The sequence below is a fragment of the Dermacentor andersoni genome, chromosome 10 (assembly GCF_023375885.2).
Source record: "Dermacentor andersoni chromosome 10, qqDerAnde1_hic_scaffold, whole genome shotgun sequence".
Taxonomy (NCBI): Eukaryota; Metazoa; Arthropoda; class Arachnida; order Ixodida; family Ixodidae; genus Dermacentor; species Dermacentor andersoni.
In genome coordinates, this window is record NC_092823.1 from 122,122,265 (window position 1) to 122,143,516 (window position 21,252).

The window sequence follows — 21,252 nt, forward strand, 5'->3', positions numbered from 1 at the left end:
GGAGCAGTTTTTGGTGTACAGGCGACGGACGGACAGACGAAACGGCTAGTGATATACAGCTTTGCAGTAAAACACGGCACCGAACAGCAAGAAGTTTGGTAGCGAATGTCGAAGCAAGTAGGCCTAGCATTGTCACGGTGGTGGCTACGGCTGCCAGCAGGTCTGCGTGCGAGAGTGGCTGTTCGAGATGGTGAGATAATCAAAATGGCGGCGGCAGTGGCTTCGGTAATGCCGCTTTGAACCTGCTATGATGGCAAAAAGTCCGGAAAATCGGACGGTGAAGGGTATCTGCATCTAAAATTTCATACGTTTTTATACGTTGACTCTGAGATTTCTGGTGGGGCCGCGAAGGCGTCTGAATTATCAGGCATATCTGAAAAATCGGGCGTCAGCAAAATCGGTCCTTGATGGTATTTTAAATGTGACAAACCAGATTAACCTTTGAGTTTAACAAGCGGGAAGGGGAAGATAAGTCAAAGAGTCGACGAGCTCCCACCTGCATCCCCCTGATAATTCACCTGAAAAATCGACAGTGGCATTCTCCTCAGCATTACCCTCGTGGTTTACTTGAACTCGAGTGCAGCGAGAAAATGGAGAGGGCTATTGGTATCACAGCACTGGCAGACCATGTGCACATGAACTCTGAACTGTGACTGATTAAGTGGTTATGTACAGTCATGTGCTATATCTTGAGCAACGTTTACCTCATTCTGCTTCATCTTGTTTGGGAAGCTTGCTCTATTGGCAGTGCTCTGGTATGCTGCTGTGATGTATAAAACCCACTGCGGCTGTAGTTCCTTGCTGCATGTTTTTATTTTTTTAGTGCTTTGTTGCATAAGATGCGAAACATTTTAGCTGGTAGCCAAGTGCTTCTAATATCTTGCCATGTTGTCAAGGTGGTGGTATTGATCATGCATGCGATGTTAACGAAAGCCCAGATATCCTCAACAGTTATTTGCTGTAAAACAGGCTTCTGCACATTTGCTTGCTGTCATCAGCAAGCAAATGCTGGTTGTCATGTGCTCATAACCAGCTGCAAGATTCATGTGTGCTTGTAGCTGGTGCATTGGTGATTGGCTCATTATTGCTTCATTAGCCATGTGTATAGGCCAGCTTGTGGTATTGCTGTGCTTGCAAATCACAGAGAGCTCTTTGGATAAGGTTTGTGAAGCTGGCTCGCGGCCGGCATTGTTTACTTACGGCAGCCTTAGAAAGCAATGATGCTTATGTGACTCCGGAAACCGTTACAGTTTTGCTATACTTTGTGTGAGCAGACCGAAGAGCTACTTGGTGTAGACAAAAGCACCTTTCTGTTTTGTTGCACAAGACATTTGGGAGGAGAAACTGGTGGTATGGCTGGTTGTTGTGTATCAATAATGCAATTTAGCTGTCATTGATAGCCTAATATCAATTGGATGTTTTCTTTAACACTGGCGCATACTGTACCTCTGCAACTTGCTCTGTAGCCGTGATTGTCTTAAAATTCAATAAATGTGCTACATGCCATTTTTATTCCTGCTCTATGACTTGTGGGCTCGAATTGTGCCGTTGAACTGCCACAATTCTCTTATTTTGCCTTGGTGGTGGTTGCAGAAACTTGCATGTATTGCATCCTTGTCTTGCCATTGCTTTCTTCTTGGCCCACTCATTCTGCTGTTTTTGACATCGTTTCCAGCTGAGCTGTTGCTTTTTTTTTATTTAACCTGCCTGATTGTGTTTTGTCCGCCGACTCACTATGCCAGATGCTGTATTTTCTTGTAAAAGAATGATTGACTATAGTCGGATGCAACTTTAGAAAAAGGGGAGGCCCCGCCCAGATAACCGAAGCGCGACAGCCGATTGCCTCCGCGACTAAAATAGTCCTGCTCGAAAAATAGGGCTCCTGAAATGCGTAATTCTTGGTATAAATAAAGACTTTTGTATATAGATGACTAGTTTAGTAGAGCTCTCATGTGCTACAGCACATGCTGGATAGCGAAAGAAAAATAAACCTGTGTCTTCTACAACGCTGCCCGTCGTCTGCTCTTTAGCTTCATTGCAAGTGACAAAAGTAGAAAGAGCAGCTCTGCATGGCTTTTGCGCTTGTTTACATGTACACGGCATATCTACTACTCGTTTTCCAAGCTTAAAATGAATCAGTTGCTATTGAAAAAGTATTTATATAAAAGAATGCATTTATCGCAACCATTACAAACCTGGGGTGTGAATACGGTCGAGGCAGGAAGGTACAAAAATGCTTATTTCATCGTTTTAAATAAATACTCTTGGTTTTAAATAGCATAAAATTTATATTTTTTGGTTTTGTGTTTTCACAATTCACAGCACACATTCTACAGCTTGCGCGTGCAGTGAGCACTGGTGGACAGCAATCAATCGGCGGTGCTACACAACACCGAACACCGTCACTAGGCGCTCGGCTATCTCACTGCTGACAATGACCGGTCACGCTAAGTTGACGGCGACAAATCTTTGCGTTGAAGGCTTCTTCTGCAAATATTTTCTGTTGAGACACTTGTAGGTTTGTTTCATGCGCGCACACTTTTCTGATTTTTCCTGAGAATGGTTTTGCTCCATCACTTCACCCCGTTCGATGAAAAACGCAGCGACACAGTACACGAACACACCCGCCGCTAACAGTAGGCACCAATCTTTGTAGAACTTTTCTCGTCATAACGTCACTCGGGAGCGAAATAAAACAACGTGGAACAAACACGCAGGATGTGTGTTCGTAGCGGTCGCCGCGGGATCCTGTTTTCAGACAAAGCGTAGCGCAGCGCCTGCGATGCTCGCTGCCATGTTCCTTCGCCGGATCACGGCTCAGAATAAACGCACGCGGCACAAATGCCGCATCGTAAGCTTGTAGTAATATTTCTGGCATGATAGACCATCACAAACACAGCTGACGCGATCTCGCCCAGTTCGAAGCGCGGGCAGCCATCTTCTCCGTCAGCGGGCTCACCGGCCGTCCGACTGATGACGTTAGTCCAGAGTGCGCGCCCATTGGTGGGTGCTCGTGTGCCTCCGCCTCGGAGGAGTAAACGCCCCCTTTTTTCTAAAGTTGTATCCGACTATAGTACAATGTATGCTCAGGTGCTGTCAATACATTGAATATCAGTGCTTTGGCAGCATTTGCCACTACAGTGCTGCTTCATCATCATGAATATTTCCGATTATGCAAGAAGTGGTCCCCGCTTGTTAGGAGAAATGCGCTTGCAGGAGGTCAGCTCCGCGCAGCGTCCGATATATGGAATGTGGCGGGGATCGGGAGTTTGGTGTACCATATTTACTCTATTGTAATGCACACCCGTTTGCCATGACCTAAAAAAGGAAAGTCCTTTGCAGTACCGCACACCGCGTTCTTTCAAGCAAAAATACAACTTTCTCTCATTTGAAAAAGCAGAGATTTACTCCCAATGCACTAAACTTGCGATTAGTAAAAAAAAGTTGCAATTTTGCCCAAAAGGTGAAGCATTGATTGAGATAGCATATTAGTAAACAGCTATACGAAGTAAGGATAGTACTTTTATTGACCGTATAAACTTGTAAACATTCGCTTACTAAGTTAAAAAGGATGGTGTCACGTGTGCACAAGCAAACATGAACACGTCTCACTTGGTGACCGCGGAAACTTGCTATCAAAACGCTGGAGTAAGGAAGTGCGTTAGCAGGAGCGAACGAATTGACCTTCGTGCTGCCTCTCACTTCAATGCGAGCTAAGCCATGAGAATGCAGCATGTTGTGCCTAGACGCATAGCCTTTGTCCCCGTTGCAGATTGCTTTCAAAATAGGGGCCACATGGCCGTGCTGTACGTAGCATCTGCGAGAGTAGAACGCCTCTCCTTATGTTAGCACCAGTCCCACACGCAAGTTTCGGGAACTCCAAACACCCGTGATGCAGGCCGATTTCCTTTCCCTCTTAATTCCGGCACCATGATGAACTTGGCGTGTCTTCATAGTTGGCACTTCCATGATGACGGAGCAAAGAAAATGGGAGACATAACCTAAACGCACATACTCCAGCACATGGAGGAAGCTACGGTAGCTAGGCTTGAAGTGCATATGAGGTGGCTATTTTGAAAGGCCGATCGCGATATGGTAACCCAGATTTAGTGTCGTACTCGATTCTAAAGCGCACGCAATTTTTGAACCCATATTATTGGGAAAGAAAGTGCGCGTTAGATTCGAGTAAATACAGTATGTGTAGTACAGTGCTATACTTTTGCACGAGATTTCCAAGGAAGCGTTACTGTTTGATATAGACAATAATTACTTATATCCATCTGGGTTTGATATATCCATGTTAGACTGAAACTGGGCACTTTTCTGCTCTTAATTTAGGATCCTGCATCTCCCAGTCGCTTTTTGGCAACACGCATTCGCCGCCTGTGGTCCGTGTGTGATGACCAAGACGGTCCTCGCACAAGGCGCTCGCTGTCGAATGGTGACGGATCTGCCGTCAACGGGGATGAATCCAAGAACTTGAGAAACAGGGTAAGGTTCTCTGACAATATTAACCCTTGCTGGACAATTGTTGGCTACAGGGAACGCACTAGAAAAATATTGTTTTCATGCTGAGTTTCAGTTTTGAGTATGGAGGGAGTTTGCTATGTACACTTCTGCTTCACATCTGAAAAGTGTCTGTACAAGTTCCACACAGTCATAGGTGGCCTTGGGTGAAGCTTGCTTCTGGTGTTCTGCGTCGTGTTGTTCATAGGTAACAAACTTATTGCAGAAAAGATCTTGCAAAATATATTTCTCTTGTTGAATGTCCTTATTCCCTGTATTTTGGTCTCTTCATTGAAAATAGGTATTTCAGGTATTTTTATGACTGGACCTTTCTTAATAGTTCAGAAAAGAGTTTGGGCCCTAGACCAAAAGCTTTTTTTTTATATCTTTATTCTTCATTCGTCAAGTTATGGTGCTGAAGACTGGGCATACTTGATATGCTTATTTCGTAATATTGTTCATATTTACTTCCTTTGGGTCCAATTTTACGTGTTTTTCAAAAAGACTTAAAATCCTGGAAAATTATTGAAAATTGGTTCCTCCAATTTTGCTTTGCAGAATATAAGTGGCCGCTACATGATTAGAAAGAATCGTATAAAACCAACTTTATTGTTCTTTCTGCCCTAGAACAAGCATTGCAAGACTTCGAAGTTGACACGAAGAGGAGTGTGTTTCTTGAAGAATTATTTGAATCTTCAGCAAATTTTGCTCTCGCATCACATCATGATAATGGTCAATGGTGCCAGTTTTGCTATTTCACAACTAACTTTAGTTAGTGTCAAATTAATATCTTAGAATATGTTTCCTAACTTTCACATTTGCTAAGTGTCATCATCCTTTTACATGCGGAAAAAAGAAAAGTGTGGTAACGTTTCTACAACTTTGTAACATGTCACTTAACCACGTGTGTTTTTTCTTGTGCTTAGCAGGGAGAGTCTGGCAAAGCCCGCGGTGGGCGAAATGGCTTCCGGTACACGCACCGTGGCTACATAGCAGCCCTGAAGGAGAGCTTCGGCTTTATTGAAAACGAAGAGCACAACCAGGACGTCTTCTTCCACTTCAGGTAGCCCGCTTCTGCAGCAAGTGTGTAACAGATGTGTGTGATGTAGAGGTGCCTGCAAATAATTGTTTAAGAGGGGAGGCTACCCTGGAGACCGTACTTCACTCTTTAAGATACCTGGATGAAACTTTCAGGGTACGTTCACATCACCAAACTATGAGGAACTGCAAAGTTTCATGAAGATATGTTTGTTAGTTCCAGAGTTATTGAGGTGCAACTAGGTGGTTCATGTATATGCCTGAGGAAGAGCCTGGAGAAATGCCAGGACATCGTAGGAAGCTGAAATTCACTGGGATGATCCCTTGATAGATATCCCAGTGGGCTACGAAGCCCTTTTCTTTAATTTTCTCTTCAAAAATTATTAACACAACTTAGAATTTGATGTAGCCAGTAATGACCACATTCATCAAAAATTAATTGCTTATTATAAATTAACTGCACCAGCTTTAAAAAAAGAAGCTTGTTTACCCCCTGGCAAAATCATTCAGTAACAGAATTAAAAAAACGGCACACAAATCTGAAGAGCGGTTCTTAAGATATGGCCTTCCCCAGCACCACTACTAGCGAAAAGATGCATTCCGAGAAAACAGACCTTAAAGTTGAACACACGTGTTTTTTATTAGGCAGCTCCTGCGGAGCTTCTAATCAGCTCTTGCGGCTCCAGGCACACTTAATGTGTCGGGTTTTCAACTGGCGACAGCCGACAGCACAGTTCCGCCGCTGAAAGCGTCTACGCAGTTGGCACTCGCTGCGGAAGATCGGAAGTTCGATGCTCGTACAAGTCACATGTTGCGCTTCTGCGCACCAAACATGTGCACTGTCTTGGGCTTCATTGCCAGCATCGCGTGCAACAAAGAAATAGCGAAAAAAAAAGAAAGCTGAGAAAATAATCTAAAAGATAGCACGAGGCGATGAGCAGCTCGCAAGTAGCCGTCTGTTGAGGTGGACGGAGCAAGGGGCAACAACGACGCGAGTGCGGCGGGCGTGTCATATCGAAGGGAGCAGCCGCCGCCACCCGCGCAGCAGCCAATGGCAGGCGCGCTTTAGCCTGCGCGATTTGAATGCGCCGCTCTGGCTAATCAGCGCATCGCATCATGGAAAAACGCCAATAGCGCCCCAACCATGCAGACGATGTCATTTAGCAAGGTGGTGAAACAGAGACAAAGAATTCACAGTCAGATTGATAACAAGATGGCGTGGGCATGCCGCATGGGCCGTGAATGGCGCACGCGCGAAGTTTGACTTCATTTCGGCATTTGCGCGTGTTTTGTGGGCCGCGGTGGCCTCAAAAGTAGCGTTTTTTTTTCGTACTTTGCAGTTGAATTAGGTGCTGATAATTACAGAACAGGTATTTTGAGACATACAACCCAAAGATATTGTTCTTTAAAAATTGACTTTTTTGCAATTTTCTGGTTTTCAAGGGCCACGTCCCCCATTAAGTGCCACCTATTGAGATATCTAAGGCGGACAAAGTTTATGTAATATGTATGCACTGCTCTCGAATATACCACCGATTTGTTAATGGGCCTCTTTCGAAACACCCATGAGAATTGCGTAAGCTGCAAACCGGTGTAGGTAGTATTCGTTTGCTTCAGAGGCTCGACAGGTTCAATTTGCAGAACTTTCGTTTTTTGGCACAGTTTCGGATGTGCAAACGTGTTCCCATGTTTTGAGAACCTGTTGATCTTCGACAATATTCAGGAAAACCTGCCAGGTCTTAAACGTAAGTTCCTCTTCCTGCATTCGATGTAATTGAGGTTTCTTTTATTAATGCAGCCAATTTCATTCATATCAATGCAGCTGTTGGGTAATGAAAGCGTTCCTGCATTAATAGGGAAATCGGAGTTAGCCCTGAGGTGAAGCCTCTTCTTAAAGGGCCCCTGAAACGGTTCGGACAAATTTTGTAGACGCGTAGGGTACAGCTTAAGTAGAACATTTGCACCACAATTTGTGTGAAATGTCTCGTATTAAAAGAGCTACGGACGATTATAAGTTACCCTCCTCCCTAGCCATGCTTTTCCTCCTCAACTCGTTCGCCGAGCGATCGGGGCTAAGCTCCGCCTTCACTGGTTCTGCGTCACGATGCGACGTCACATCGTCCACTTCCGGTTGTTTTGGAGCCCGCCCCCACCCGCGCGAAACGTATCTGCTAGCGGCTTGGCCGTCAACCCCAAGCGAGAGCTATCGAAGCAGCATGCGTTGCGAGCATTCTGTCGTAGCGCCGAACGTGTCTGGTATTCCGGTAATCACACACTCGCAGAACGTTTCGACGGAACGGTGAAGGCATAAACTCAAGCTGATGAGCGAACTTTAGCATAGACGTACGTGAGCTGCCTGATCGATCTCCACGGTCCTGCCACCCGTTGGCGCAGAGCTTAGCCAGCCAAAGAGCTAATATTGCTCTAACCAAGTGTAAAACATTTTAAACATTTACAAGAACAGTGTGTTAACGATTACACTCCTGCGATAAATTTACACCAGCAGCAAAGAATACATTTTGTTACTGCTACTATGCGTGGTTGAGCTCTATGCCACCAGGTGGCTGCACCGTGCAGACCATTCACATTTGCGCTTCTGTTCATCCCCTGAAACGACACGGCTTGCAGAAGGACACAATGTCGCAGCTTGACATATTGCCAGTCGCTACGTTTGCAGTCCACAACGCAACAAAGTCGAATCATAGCGCTCGCAAAAAGACAGACCGACACTGACGGCGGAGCTCTCGTCAAAGACTGAGTACGTTGTAACACAAGCAGAAGACACTTGCTGCGTGCCGGAAGTGCTTAAGTGTACTAAAAAATTGTTCTTGTGCATTCTCTTTATGTTACTTTCTTCTTATAAAAACAAATTAACTAACATTCCAACTAATACAAACATTATTTGTTTACCATAAAGTTGGAAAAATTATCGATCACGCGCCCTGGTCAGCCAATCGGATCACTGACGTCATATGGGTGATTTCCGTCATATGGGTAGGGGCGGCTTAAAATTCCGCCGAGCAGTGTGCTGCTATCGGCAGCAATGTGCATATTGTAAACCTTATAATAAATTACACGCTTTACGCGGAGCACTTAGATGTGTCAATTAGCGATCAGAAGGACCTACTCTAACGACTCAGTACGTTTGTAGAAAATCGTCACAATCATTTCAGGGTCCCTTTAATGTACACTTTGCTTTGTAGCTGTATTCCTTGAATTTCTGGTGCATTCTTTTGTTGCTTTCTTTCTTTTTTTTCAATAAAGGTGGCATCTTGTCTCCCTCCACTCCCCGCATGCCTTTACATCAATCTCTGCAGTGTTTTCGAGGGCAACCCGCAGACCCTAGAGCCCGGCCAGGAAGTGGAATACGGCATGGTGCTCAAGGGCACCAAGCGTAGTGCCGAGTGCGTGCGCAAGCTTCCCGCCGGCACACTGGCCGATCCCGAGGAGGTCGTCAAGCCTGAAATTCTCAACGGCACCGTCGAGCGGCCCGTGCGTTGCTTCAACCCGGATCAGGAGCAGTACGCGGGACTCATCCGCCTCACCATCTCAGGTGAGGCACGACGAGACAGTTAGCGGAGCAATAAGTTTGCTTCACCCTTGGTCTGAAGCACTGAGCCGATATAGCTGGATCAGTGTTACGGGATGTAAGTCTTGCATATTGTCTGGTATCAGAGTAAACTTTCGCATATGTGTGCAAGCAATCTTCTGGTCTAGAAAAAGAAAATTTTATTCGGCGTTATTCGTGTCTTGAACCCGATGTGGTCGCATAGTGGCTTACTACGATGGCTTAGTGGCTATGGTGTTGCGCTGCTAAGCATAGGGTCACGGGTGCAAATCCCGTCCTCAGCGGCCACATTCCGATGGGGCAAACGCAAGAGTGCCCATGTCCTGTGCGTTGAAGATCCCCTGGTGGTCATAATTAACCCGGAGTCCACTACTACGGTGTGCCTCATAATAAAATTGTGGTTCTGGCACGTAAAACCCCATCATTAATTAATTCATGGCAATGTGCTACTAAGCCCGAGGGCACGGGATTGAATTCCTGTGGCAGCGACCGCAATTCGATGGGAGTGAAATGCAAAAACGCCTCTGTACCGTGCATTCGGTCCACAGTCCAAGAACCCTAGATGGTCAGAATTATTCCGGAGCCCCTCTCTACGCCGTGCGTCATAATCGAAGCGTAGTTTTGACATGTGAAACTCCAGCATTTAGAATTTTTGTTTGATCTTAGTAGACCGCCTGTGGGTGGAGAAGAGGAGAGACATAGCCCTTCATTCCTGCTCATTCTGTCCGGCATGTTGCTTCTTACTGCTTGCTTAAGGGGGGACGCGGGTTTTAGATCGCGAAAAATGGCCAGAAAACCGATTTTTTGAAAATCACATTTTCAGTTTCTATAACCCTTTTTCTGTGTGATACCCAAATATCATCCCTGTAAACCACCTAGAAGTACTCTAAAAAATTCGTTTCATTAGCGAAGGTGGCGAAAAATCTCGCGGAAATCAAGAAAGAACAGCGTTTTTCACGCCACAATATCTCCGGAACGGCGCGACCGAGCGCCGCCATCTTGGTCTCGTTGGAAAGCGCATTTCTCCGTCTTCAAATTTGCCGCTTCAGCGATCTCCTCCATACAGAAACAAGCGCACAAAAAGCAAATGATTGAAGGTCGTGCCGGAGTCTGCGATTGGCCGCGCCCGCCACGTGACTCCAGCGCGGTTCGCCATTGGTCCGGCGCTCGCGTCATCTGCTCGGCTCTTTGCACCTCGCGAGTTTGGTGTCTCCACTCGCCGTAATCTCGACGTGTCAAAACGGGCGCTACGCGGACATCGCAGTAGCGTGGCCGATCCCTACGCTTGTGGACGTTTCAGACTCGCGGCTAAGCATTCCGAGCGTCGGCGACGCGGACTTCGCGACCAAGATTCACGCGCGGAATCCTCGGACATGCGGCTAAGCCTTTCAGCACTCGGTGTTCTGAATTCGTGACAAATTCGTGATCGCGCGCGCAATCCTCGGAAACGCGGCTAAACATTTCGCGCATAGGGAGCCTCCGACTCGGCGATCATGCACATCGCGCGCAGACTTCTCGGACCGTCACCTAATCATTTTGTGCATCGGCGCCTCCGACTGCGCGAACCAGCGCATCGAGTGTCGACTCCTCGAGCCCACGGCTAGGAATTTCGCGCGTCGGCACGTAGGACTGCGCGAATGAACGCGTCGAGTGTCGACTCCTCGAGCCCGCGACTAGGCATTTCGCGCGTCGGCAATTCGGACTGCGCGAATAAGCGCATCGAGGGTCGAGTCCTCGAGCCCGCGACTAGGCATTTCGCGCGTCGGCACCTTGAACTGCGCAACTAAGCACATCGCGCGTCGGCTCCTTGTATCTGCAGCTATCCATTTCGCACATCGGCACTTCGGACTCGCAACCAAGCACATTGCGCGTTCACTCTATTATCATATTGTCACGATAGCTCGTAACAATATCTATCATACCACCCCTTCATAAAGAGAACCTCATCATGAGCTCTGTTCACTAGGCCCCTTGGGCTGGTACACACCTGGCTGCAGAAGTGATCGAGGCATCATACAAAAGTAAAATTCTGGAAAGCACCTAGCAGCTGCATATCTATCACTGACTCTCTGATCCTAAGTTCCACAGCCACTGTCAGGTGAAGATGACTTGGAAGGCTACTTACACTAGGAGCCTTCATTCAGTAACATGGTTAATTCTACCAAATGAAAAAAAAGTGCCTCACTGATTGTAATGGAGACTGTTATCAATCAGGCAGCCTGCATGTACAACACTGGAACTATATTCATGCCCACACAGAGTTCTACACTTCGGTTTGAAACCCAGGCACCATGCTCTTTGTAGAGCGTGGTGCCTAATAAAGTTTCTTGTGCTAGTTCAGTGGCCAGTGTGCTATTGTTTTGAGAGTGTGCAGTCACACATTTAGTATGGCCATTCTTACAAAACACAGCTTCAAAATGGTGCCATTTGTATTGCTGTAGATTCACTTCAGCAAAAGCTACATTTGTTTGAAACTTCAAATGCATTTATTTCAGTTCGATGTTTTTGCACACTGTACTCCGCCTTACGGGGGTTTTTTCTGGGTTGTTCTTGGCCAAAAATGAAAAGGGTGGTATCATTTTATTCGTATTGAAATAATCTGGGGGGTGATGCTATTTTTATTACTCTTGCGCCGTCATGAAAATTACATTCAGGTATAGTAATCGCTGCTAATTAGAAAAAAATTTTCATAATAAATGCAACATTGTTTTCTTGTCCGCAAAATGCTTCCAAATGAATAAAAATAGCATCACCCCCTACAGTAGGTCTTTAGCAATGGTGTCATGCATTTAGTTTTTGGTTTAGCAAGACGGAATCATCAAAAAGCCCCGTAACGAGTTTGAAATTAATTTGACTTCAGACCTCAATATTTTTTGAACTGCTACAGCTATCAGAAATCTAATTACAGATCTGAAATCAGCATGAAAAATTACCCCAGACAGTGGAGTTTATTAAAGATTCACCCAAAAATAAGAAAAAAATTTTTAAGACCCACCTCCCCCCTTAATTTGAGGTTTTTCACTTTTCGTCCTGGTTCAGGAATAAGTTGAGAGTGCATAGTGTCAGGTAATCATTGTAACTAGAAGCCTGGCTGCTGTAACGTCACTGCAGGCGCTGCGAGTAAAACCTCCTACTGCCCTTCTGTGGACTGGAGTTTGAATCATCACAACGCAGGGTGCTTTTTAGTTCTTGAATTTTAATGAGTGCAAAAACTAAGGGTGTGAGAATACAAAACTTTTTTAATACAAATTGAATACGGATACAGTAGAACGTTGATATTCTGAAGGCTGCCGGACCATGAAAATTCTTCGAATTAAGCGTATTTTCGAATGAACCGAAATGAAGAAAAGAAAGAAAACAAGCAAGAACTTGCCTCAAAAATAAATCGCTTTTATTTTCCATGCCTGAGAACGGTGAAGTAATCAATGAGGTGGAATTGCTTGGCGCAGCAGTTGGCCACCCCGAGTGCCAAGTTCTCCAGCCGGCTCACAACACGTAGCATATAAATATCACCACCGTTGCGCTCAGCAAAGTTGTAAACAAGGTTCACAAAATCCATAACCGCTGCCAAAGCGGGCGCGGGGGGGTGCTTGACTCCAAAAATTCGGACTTAAAGGATATTCCGGACTTCATAAATGCACGGTCAGGGTTCCCTTTGAGCTAATGCATTTTCGCAACTGATTTCTCAGACGAATTGAGGCCCCAAAGTTTGTTTTGCTGGACTAAATCACTCGTTCCGGGCTACGCTACGCATTCTTGGAGGCTGTTATGTTCGATTTTTTCTCTGGCTTGGCTTTCAGTGGCCGACTCTATAGCCTCAAAGAATGGGAGGCGCATGCTATCGAAAATAGTGAGCGCCATTCTCCAGTCTCGGAGGCCATGCCTGCTCTTTCTTGGCTGAAAAAACGCTCCAGGGGGCGGCACATTTTTTTTTTTCTTTTTTCGGTCAGCACCATTGTCATAATCACTTAAAGCATGATCTAAAGTTTCAGTTGCTATTTTGCACCTGGTGTGCCCACTGAGCAGTTGTGTCTCAGAGATGGTGCATTTTTTTGGTTGTTTGTGTGGCTTCGCATTGGTATGATCAATGCCACCTCCTGTGCGTTCGTCAGAGCCAAGAAGTGTGAAGCTCGTTTCTTCGACTTCCATGGCAAACTCCGTTGGCGGAGATCGCTAATGCGGTGATGCTCTTGTCGACTGTATGCAGAGACAACAACATCACTCTTACGCAAATCCAAGCAAGTCTGATCGCCAGCGTAGTTTGAGGCACCGCATTATTAGACATCTTCTAAAGCCACCCTATGTCTAATAGCGTACTTACTCGAATCTAACGTGCACCTTTTTTACGATAAAACGGGTCCAAAAATCGCATGCATGTTAGAATTGGGTATGACCCTAAATCCGCATTACCATATCGCCATCGGCATTCGAAAAATGGCCGCCTCCTATGCGCTTCTAGCCCAGCTGCCGTAGCTTCCTCCATGTGCATACCTCCATGTTGTATGTGTAACCAGGCGCTGGTGTAACCTAGTCTACCGCCTGTCTTCCCATTTTCTGCATTTATTCAATCAGCATGGAAGCGCTGACTGCGAAGACACGCCGAGCCTACCATGATGCCGCATTTAAAAGGAAAGTTATGTGCGCGGAGGACAAAAATCAGCCCGCATCACGGGTGTTCAGAGTTCCTGAAGCTTGCTTGTGGGACTGGTGCAAACAGAATAACATTTTCGCCAGAAAAGCAACAAGGAAGAGTTTCAGTGGACCGAAGCAGGGCCACTTCGCCGAAATAGAAGAGCTGCTTGCGGAATACGTGTAAGGGCAGCGAGCGCTGTGACGACCGATCTGCTCAAAGTACGGGCGACGCAGTTGGCCCTACAGAAAGGGCTAATGCGGAGTGACTTCAAAGCGAGCAGGTGCTGGCTATCAAATTTTATGAAAAGAAAAGGCTTTTCTCTTCGAAAGCGGACAGGGATGAAGAGAAATTGCAGTTTTCACCGGTATGTTTTGAAGTTGCACCATAGGAACGGCTACCACTTCAAACAGATTGGAAATGCCGATCAGACGCCGCCCTACTTTGACGTGCCTGCCACCACAACCGTTGAAAAGAAGGGGGCGAAGCAAGTGCACGTTTTGTCTTTCGCAATGCTTTGTTGCACTGCGGATGGGCACAAGCTGCCCCGTATCTTATCTTCAGACAGAAGACGCTCCCAAAAGGAATTGTATTTCCAAGTGGCGTGATTGTGTGCGCAAATGAAAAAGGTTGGATGACCACGAACTTGGCTGCTGACTAGATTGATAACGTTTGTCGGGAGAGACCCAGCGGCAGTTTGGGTCTGCGTGGGGTGCTTGTGCTCGACGCGTTCGGGTGCCACCTTGACCAGCGCATCAAGGACAAGCTGGCTGCATGCAACACCGACCTTGTCGTGATACCCGGCAGTATGACATCGCAGCTCCAGCCGCTCGATGTTTGTTTGAACAAGCCAGTGAATGATGGAATTCGGGCGCTCTTCACCAAATGGCTTGTCAGTGTCTGCCATGAATTCACGTCTGCCAATAAAATGAAGCGTGCCTCGCTGCAGGACTTTGCTGGATGGATGAAAGATGCGTGGTGCACGATCCCGTCTGCCATGGTCCACAAGGCCTTTAGAAAGTGCTTGATTTCAAATGCCATGGACGGCACCGAGGATGAAATGCTTTGGTCTGTTGATAGCGGTAAGGAGTTATCTGATAGCGATGACGAGTGATATCGGCGCAGTGAAATTCTTGGCGGCAAGGTACGCTGCTTCCATTTGCGTTTTTATTCATCACAACTTCAGTGTATTGGGAATAAATGTGTTGTTTCCAAATGAGAGAAAATAGTATTTCTGCATGAAAGTACGAGGTACGTGGTATTATTTTTTTTTTTTTTCGGTCGTGGAAAATGGGTGCGCGCTACAATCAAGGTTTTCATTTTTTTTATTTTTTGGTCACTGAAAATGGGTGCACGTTACAATCAAGTGCGTGTTAGAATCAAATAACTAGATGAGTTTTATTTTTTTGGCTGAACGAGCTTTTTGGTCTATTTCTTGGTCCTTACGAGGTCTGGAAATAGGTCTGCAACTGTATTTGTCGTTCTAATCTAAGTGCTGCACGTCGCTGCCGGCCGAAAACCGTACATTGACTGGGTGTCTACCAACCGGGAAAACCAGGAATTCTCAGGGATTTTGAATAGTCTGGAAATACTCGGGGAAAACTCGGGGAACTTGTGCTTCTATCAGGGAAAACTAACTATAATTTTATTGAAAGGGTACAAAAGTCATGCTAATACTGGCTTGAATAACAGAGAGGAATTGTAATGAATCATCTTTGTGGTCACCGTTTCCTCGGCTGGAGGAGTTGCCAGTGTACAGTCAAGGACCAATTTTGCGGATGCCCGATTTTTCTGACGTGCCCGACAATGTGGACGGCTTTGCGGCACCAGCTCGTACCCCATAGAGTCAATGTATAAGAACATCTGAAATGTCGGACTCGCAAACCCTTCTTTGTCTGATTTTTTTCAGACTTTTTTTGCCATGATCGCAGAATCGAAATGGCATCAATCAAAGCCACCACCGCCACCATTTTGATTATCTGGCAGCCGTAGCCACCACCGCGACAACCCTAGGCCTAGCTGCTTTGACGTTCGCTATTAAGCTTCTTGCTGTTCAGTGCCAAGTTTTTCATTGAAATAATTCGCCACTGTCAGCAATGGCACCGACTCTGCCTTTGTAATCATCGTGATTAGCTTCTAAGCTTGGAATGCACAGCGCATTGCATAATATAGTTTTGTGAAGGTCAGCTTCTCCTCAATATGGCAATGTTACTCGGTGAAGCTTAAGCATGGAAAGGGGCAATTGTCACGGGATACAGCATTTTTCATATATTTATACACGTTTGCATCCACGGTTTCCTGTTACAGTATGAACACCGATATGCCTAATAAGGGTTTCAGAGCTTTTTTCCGCTGTGCTTGTGGCGATGTGAGCCCTTGAGGGCTGCAGAAGGCAGACATTTATTTTTTTCAGACATTTTTGCGGCCCTTAGGGGGTCCGTAAAATCGTACATCGACTGTACGACTGACCAAGAGGATGCTTCAAATGGTTCGTGGGGCGAATGCGCGGTGGAGGGAGGATGAGAACAGAAAGGTCCGACACATTGAGAAATGAACAGGAAAGGAAATGTGCTGCAGCTTCTTTGAAGGAACTGAAGCTTAAAAAATGAAGCGTTGGCTGACACCAAGGTGCTGGTGTCCCTTATTCAAACCAAAGTAATCTGTTTAAAGCAGTGAAGTGCAGCACTGAGGTGTGCGCAGGCTGAGAGTATGTAAGGACCACGACCTACTGTATAAGGGGGCGACCTGCACATGCGGCGCTGTGCCAGCGCCGCTGATTTGCTTTTGCTTGTGTGGTTTTTTTAGTTTTTCAAACCGCCGCCGCGAACAGTGGCGCTAGTGCTCGCCCCCACCTACCCCAACCCACGACCTACTGCCCCAACCCCGTGGCCGGCCGCACGCATGGGCAGCAAGCATTTTCTGGCACTTTCAGCGAGAGCACGGAAGGACGCAAACGCACGCGCGCGAAACAATCGACTAGCTGAGTGATTGGTGATCTGTTGGTGTCGCTAGATCATGATTACCAGATTCTATTTCAGTGACACTGTGATTTTCAGCCCCGTGGGCGCCGGCTTTCGCGTTTGCGGCTTCTTCATGCACGATGGTTTACTTCTGCATGCCGTTGTGAAAGTCAAGCGGCCGAGCATCAAGAGGAATTTCATTTCATGAGTTCCCCGTGACGGATATTAGGAACCAATGGTTGAAACCTGAACAAAAAAAAATAAATTCGCTGGGATTAGCTAAGGTTAAGCCTGGATATCTCGAAGCGAAAAGGTTCGGTGATGCGTATGGTTTAGCTTATAGTTCATGCTTTATGATTTCCTATGGGTATTCTTACGGTTTAGCTTATGCTTTATGATTTAGCCTATGGATATGCTTGCGGTTTAACTAATGGATATGCTTATGGTTTAAGTTATGGATATGCTTACGGTTTAACTTATGATTATGCTTTATGATTTAGCATGGTTATGCTTACGGTTTCACTTGTGAATATGCTTTGGTAAGCTTATGGTTATGCTATGCGTGTGCCTTGAGTAGTTATGCAAATTGCTTATCAATGATATATACCATAAGTTATTCAGGATTATTAATCTTCTTTATTCATCATTGTTGGGCACATTGTCTTGCGATTTCTGTACAGCCATAAACACAGCTCTCTGTATCGGTAGTATCACTCTATTCCATGTTGAATGCGCAAGCCTTTCTCTGGCAAGCGGTTATATAGTAGGCCTCCGCTATAAACACGCGCTTGCGGCGAACGTCAAACGACGACGCATAGCGTGCGGCAGTGGCCACCTGCGCCGACTCCGAACACGCTTTTACGTAGTACGCCGACATACGCCGGCTCGCGCGAAGCACGGTGTTGACTAGGGTAGTGAAGCTTTTCGTTTCAAAAGCCCAACCCCAGAAAAGTGCTTAAAGTGTAGTGACTATCTGTGTGATGGCACAATAAAGCTTCCTTGGAATTTTTCAAGCTAGACTTTCGTTATCATTTGGTAAAGCGGCGTAAATAAATACGTCAATAACAGCACATTTTTACGATTGTGGCATGCACTGCAATTAAAACTACTCACGTCCTGCCGCGCTCTCAACGGCACGTCACTTCAGTGAACGTGCCGAATGCAGCAAAGGAACGCGTGGGCCCTGCAAAGCAGTACGTAAGGCGTTCATTGCGTCCGGCTCGGGACTAGCGAAACCTACGGGAGAATGGAGTGCGGGCGCGCTCAGGCCTCCGCTAGCGCGGAAAGTGCACAACAGACCATATTGGCACCACAGTACTAACCAACATTTTAGCAGACAATGAGGGGGAAAAAAAGCTCTAAGGGATTACACTATTTCAATCCTAGCAGCCGCGCGGCCGCGCCTTCAATGTAGTTTCAAATTTCATTGCACTGCACAGCGAAGATACCAAATATCTGGGGCATGTATCGCATGTATCGATGCGCATTTTTCTAGTCGCACCCTGTCAATAATGTGAAATGCCGAGTTTACTGCAGCTCCTCTGCGAATTTTTACCGTCATCGCCGTACTCCTGAAGGCAGGGCCGGAGTGTTTCGGGCGTTGCTGTGAGGGTGAGCACTGGCGGCCTCTACCGGCACGCTGGGTCCCTACTCAATGATCACGTGGTATTTCTTCGGCCGCGCGCTGCCGTAGGCGACCACGGGATGCGCAGGTCGCTCTTTATACAGTAGGTCGTGGTAAGGACAGTTGAGCTTGACTTTCCAGCTGCTAAGAAAGAATCTTGTGACAAAGTTCGGGCCTCGTATCAATGAGCTTGCTATCAGTTTGCAGAAATGGCTCATATACGAAAATAATTGCTTCTGTATGCATCTTCTCTTTTCACGTATTTGAAAATGTTCCAACTCTATTTCCAATGAGTTTTACCATATTTTCAGATACATTATTCACTGTGCATTTTACTAACCTCTCTCTTCAGTTTAAAAAAAAAATAAAATAGACACTACTCCTTACTATTCAAACTGGATTAAGTTGTTTCCTTTATTTTTGACATGCTAACTAGGGAGTGGCAGCATCAGGTGACATGGTGTCCAGCTTGTATTTACATTAAACAAAGTTCTACGTCATTAAGGCAATTTTGCAAAGGCACTCGGGGAAAACCTGGGAAACCAAGGGAATTTCAATTGTCAATTTGGTGGACACCCTAATTGAATCGAATAACGATATGCACATGCGTTGATTAGCAAGTTGGTTTACTTTAGCATGCTGGAACATTGCAATTACATTGACATTGGTAAAGAAATTAAACTAGCAAGCCGTTATACTAAAATATTGTCTATTTAGTTCAGGTTAGCTTTGGAAAATTGCGTAATTTCCTCCTGTTGTTTGTTCTCGCCAACGTGTGCCTTATTATACCGCATCAATTTCCGGTAAGCTCAGAGGCATTTGACGCTGTGCCAGTCGTCACTCCTTCGCATTTTCTGTCAAGCAATAAGCTCAGGATTGGTAGTGGAACCTGCAAAAGAGTGCACCCTCGCTGTTCACAAACCTGGGCCCCCTGCTACTGAGAGGCTGGTTTTTCTGCAAGGCTGAGACGTCCAGTGATTAAGTGGGTTTTACAGGCGAAATTTCGCCAGCAGCATGAAATTACCGCAAGATTCAGCACAAAATCAGACACACTTTCTTAGATCAGGATAAAAATTAACGTCACGAACCACGCTTGCTCCCACACAGCTAGCAATGTATTCGATTGGTTTCAAATATTTGCATCCAATCGTATATTTGAAAATATTCGAATACCTAGTTTTCGAATAAAATACGAATAATAAAAATGTAATATTCGATAATTTTCAAATATTTGTACACCCTAGCAAAAGCACTCAGAAAACAGTTTATAAGCTATGAAATTTATTCTGGGGGAAACTGAGCACATGCTTGAGGTCACGATTGTTGTATGATGCTTCACTGCTGTGTGTTGACTTGTGTAATACTTTCGCAACTTTGTGCAGCAAACTAATTATGTAATTTAGTGTTTAAAAGACGTTGCCGTACTGTTTATAATATCATGAGACACGATCTTTCTGCCACCAATTCGAACACAAGATACGTGCCCACTGGCAGGTGGTCACTTTAATGAAGATTGCGTTGACAAACTTGTTTCATTTGAACATGAAGGATGAGAAGGTCAAGGCTGTAATTTGCTCCTTGTGCAGGGGAGAGCGCCGAGCCCACTCCCACCTACCCGTTTGGCATCACCAGCCTGACGGACAAACACGAGCTGCTCCAGAAGAACGATGTGGTGCAGTTCCAGGTGGCCACCACTGGATCGGGTGTGGAACGTGCCGTCAACGTTGTGGCTGTGCGAGCTCGGGTTCAGGTCGGCACTGTGTTTGTCACATTAGTTGAGTGAGCGCTGCATGCCACTTTCAGCAAATGCATTCTGAATGTACCAGCTTTTCCTTTTGTTTTTCACTTGCGATAGAAAGATGCACTCAGCGTTTGCAGTGCTTTACCGAGCCACTTATCTGAAGCCTCTTGTGTGGCATGTGTGCCTCCGAGATCTGTAGTCACGTAAAATTTTATTTGAGACAGTAACTTATGCTTAGTGTTAGCACTGGTTTGTGAAGCCTCTTGCATTATGGTGTCTTATAACGTGTGATCATGGAGAGTTTCACTTAAACATACACTTAATGTTTGCAGTGATCTGTGAGGCCACTTGTCTGAAATCTCTTGTGCGTCATATGACCCTTCGAAATGTCATTTTTCTTGCCTTTTTTTTCTTTTGCATGGAGGATCACTTTGCTACAAATTTGTTTGCAGGCTACGGTGGAAGCAATCAAGGGCCAGTTCGGCTTCCTCTCTCACGAGGCCGAGGAGGGGCGCAAGCTGTTCTTCCACACATCCGAGGTCAAGTCTGGTAACCACCTCCAGGTGGGCGACCGTGTCGAGTTTGTGGTTGTCTACAACCAGCGCACCAAGAAGTACGCCGCCTGCAGTGTCATCAAAGTTGGGTATGTTGCTCTCACTACACTATCTTTGTGCTCTCACTACACTATCTTTGTGCAGGCTTTTTGCGCATGCAGCTCTGTTGCCTCGGTTCAAGATCTCGAATTGGTGTTCACTAGGGGTATGCAAATACTGTATAGTAGATTTCGGATCAAATTGAATCAAGAAAAAAAATTCAGAATATCAAATCAAATATTAAATATAAAAGAAAATGATCACAAAGGCTAATTAAGGCTTTCAAATTTTCGTAAGAAAACATGGAGCTGCATATGCTCTAGAGTCTCTTCGCATTGCATAACAAGAATGTAACATGCAACTTAGTTAAATAAAGATCAAGATATATAGTATGGTCTAACCTTATTAAAGGGAACTCCAAATTACTATGCCAGCACTGATTGCAGCACAATTCTAGTACAGCATATACTGCTTAATAGCGTAAGTAGAAGCATAATTATCCGCACTTCAGTCGAATCCACTTATAACGATGCCAGATATAAGGATCTATTGGTTATAACAACCACGTTTCAGTGCATTTATGATTTTCCAA

The 21,252-nt window shown here is 45.6% G+C and overlaps 1 protein-coding gene across 3 annotated transcripts in view; it reads left to right on the forward strand.

Moving 5' to 3' along the window:
- Positions 1-21,252, forward strand: part of Unr (cold shock domain-containing Unr) — a 53,496-nt gene that overhangs the window by 23,638 nt on the left and 8,606 nt on the right. For 2 of the 3 annotated variants that reach the window (XM_055077915.1, XM_055077917.1), the window contains 5 exons: positions 4,339-4,491; positions 5,433-5,569; positions 8,862-9,097; positions 19,913-20,076; positions 20,520-20,710. In XM_055077915.1, the coding sequence (XP_054933890.1) occupies positions 4,339-4,491; positions 5,433-5,569; positions 8,862-9,097; positions 19,913-20,076; positions 20,520-20,710 (881 nt within the window). The remainder of the gene's footprint in view (positions 1-4,338; positions 4,492-5,432; positions 5,570-8,861; positions 9,098-19,912; positions 20,077-20,519; positions 20,711-21,252) is intronic. The other variant, XM_050192445.2, reaches the window with a different exon arrangement.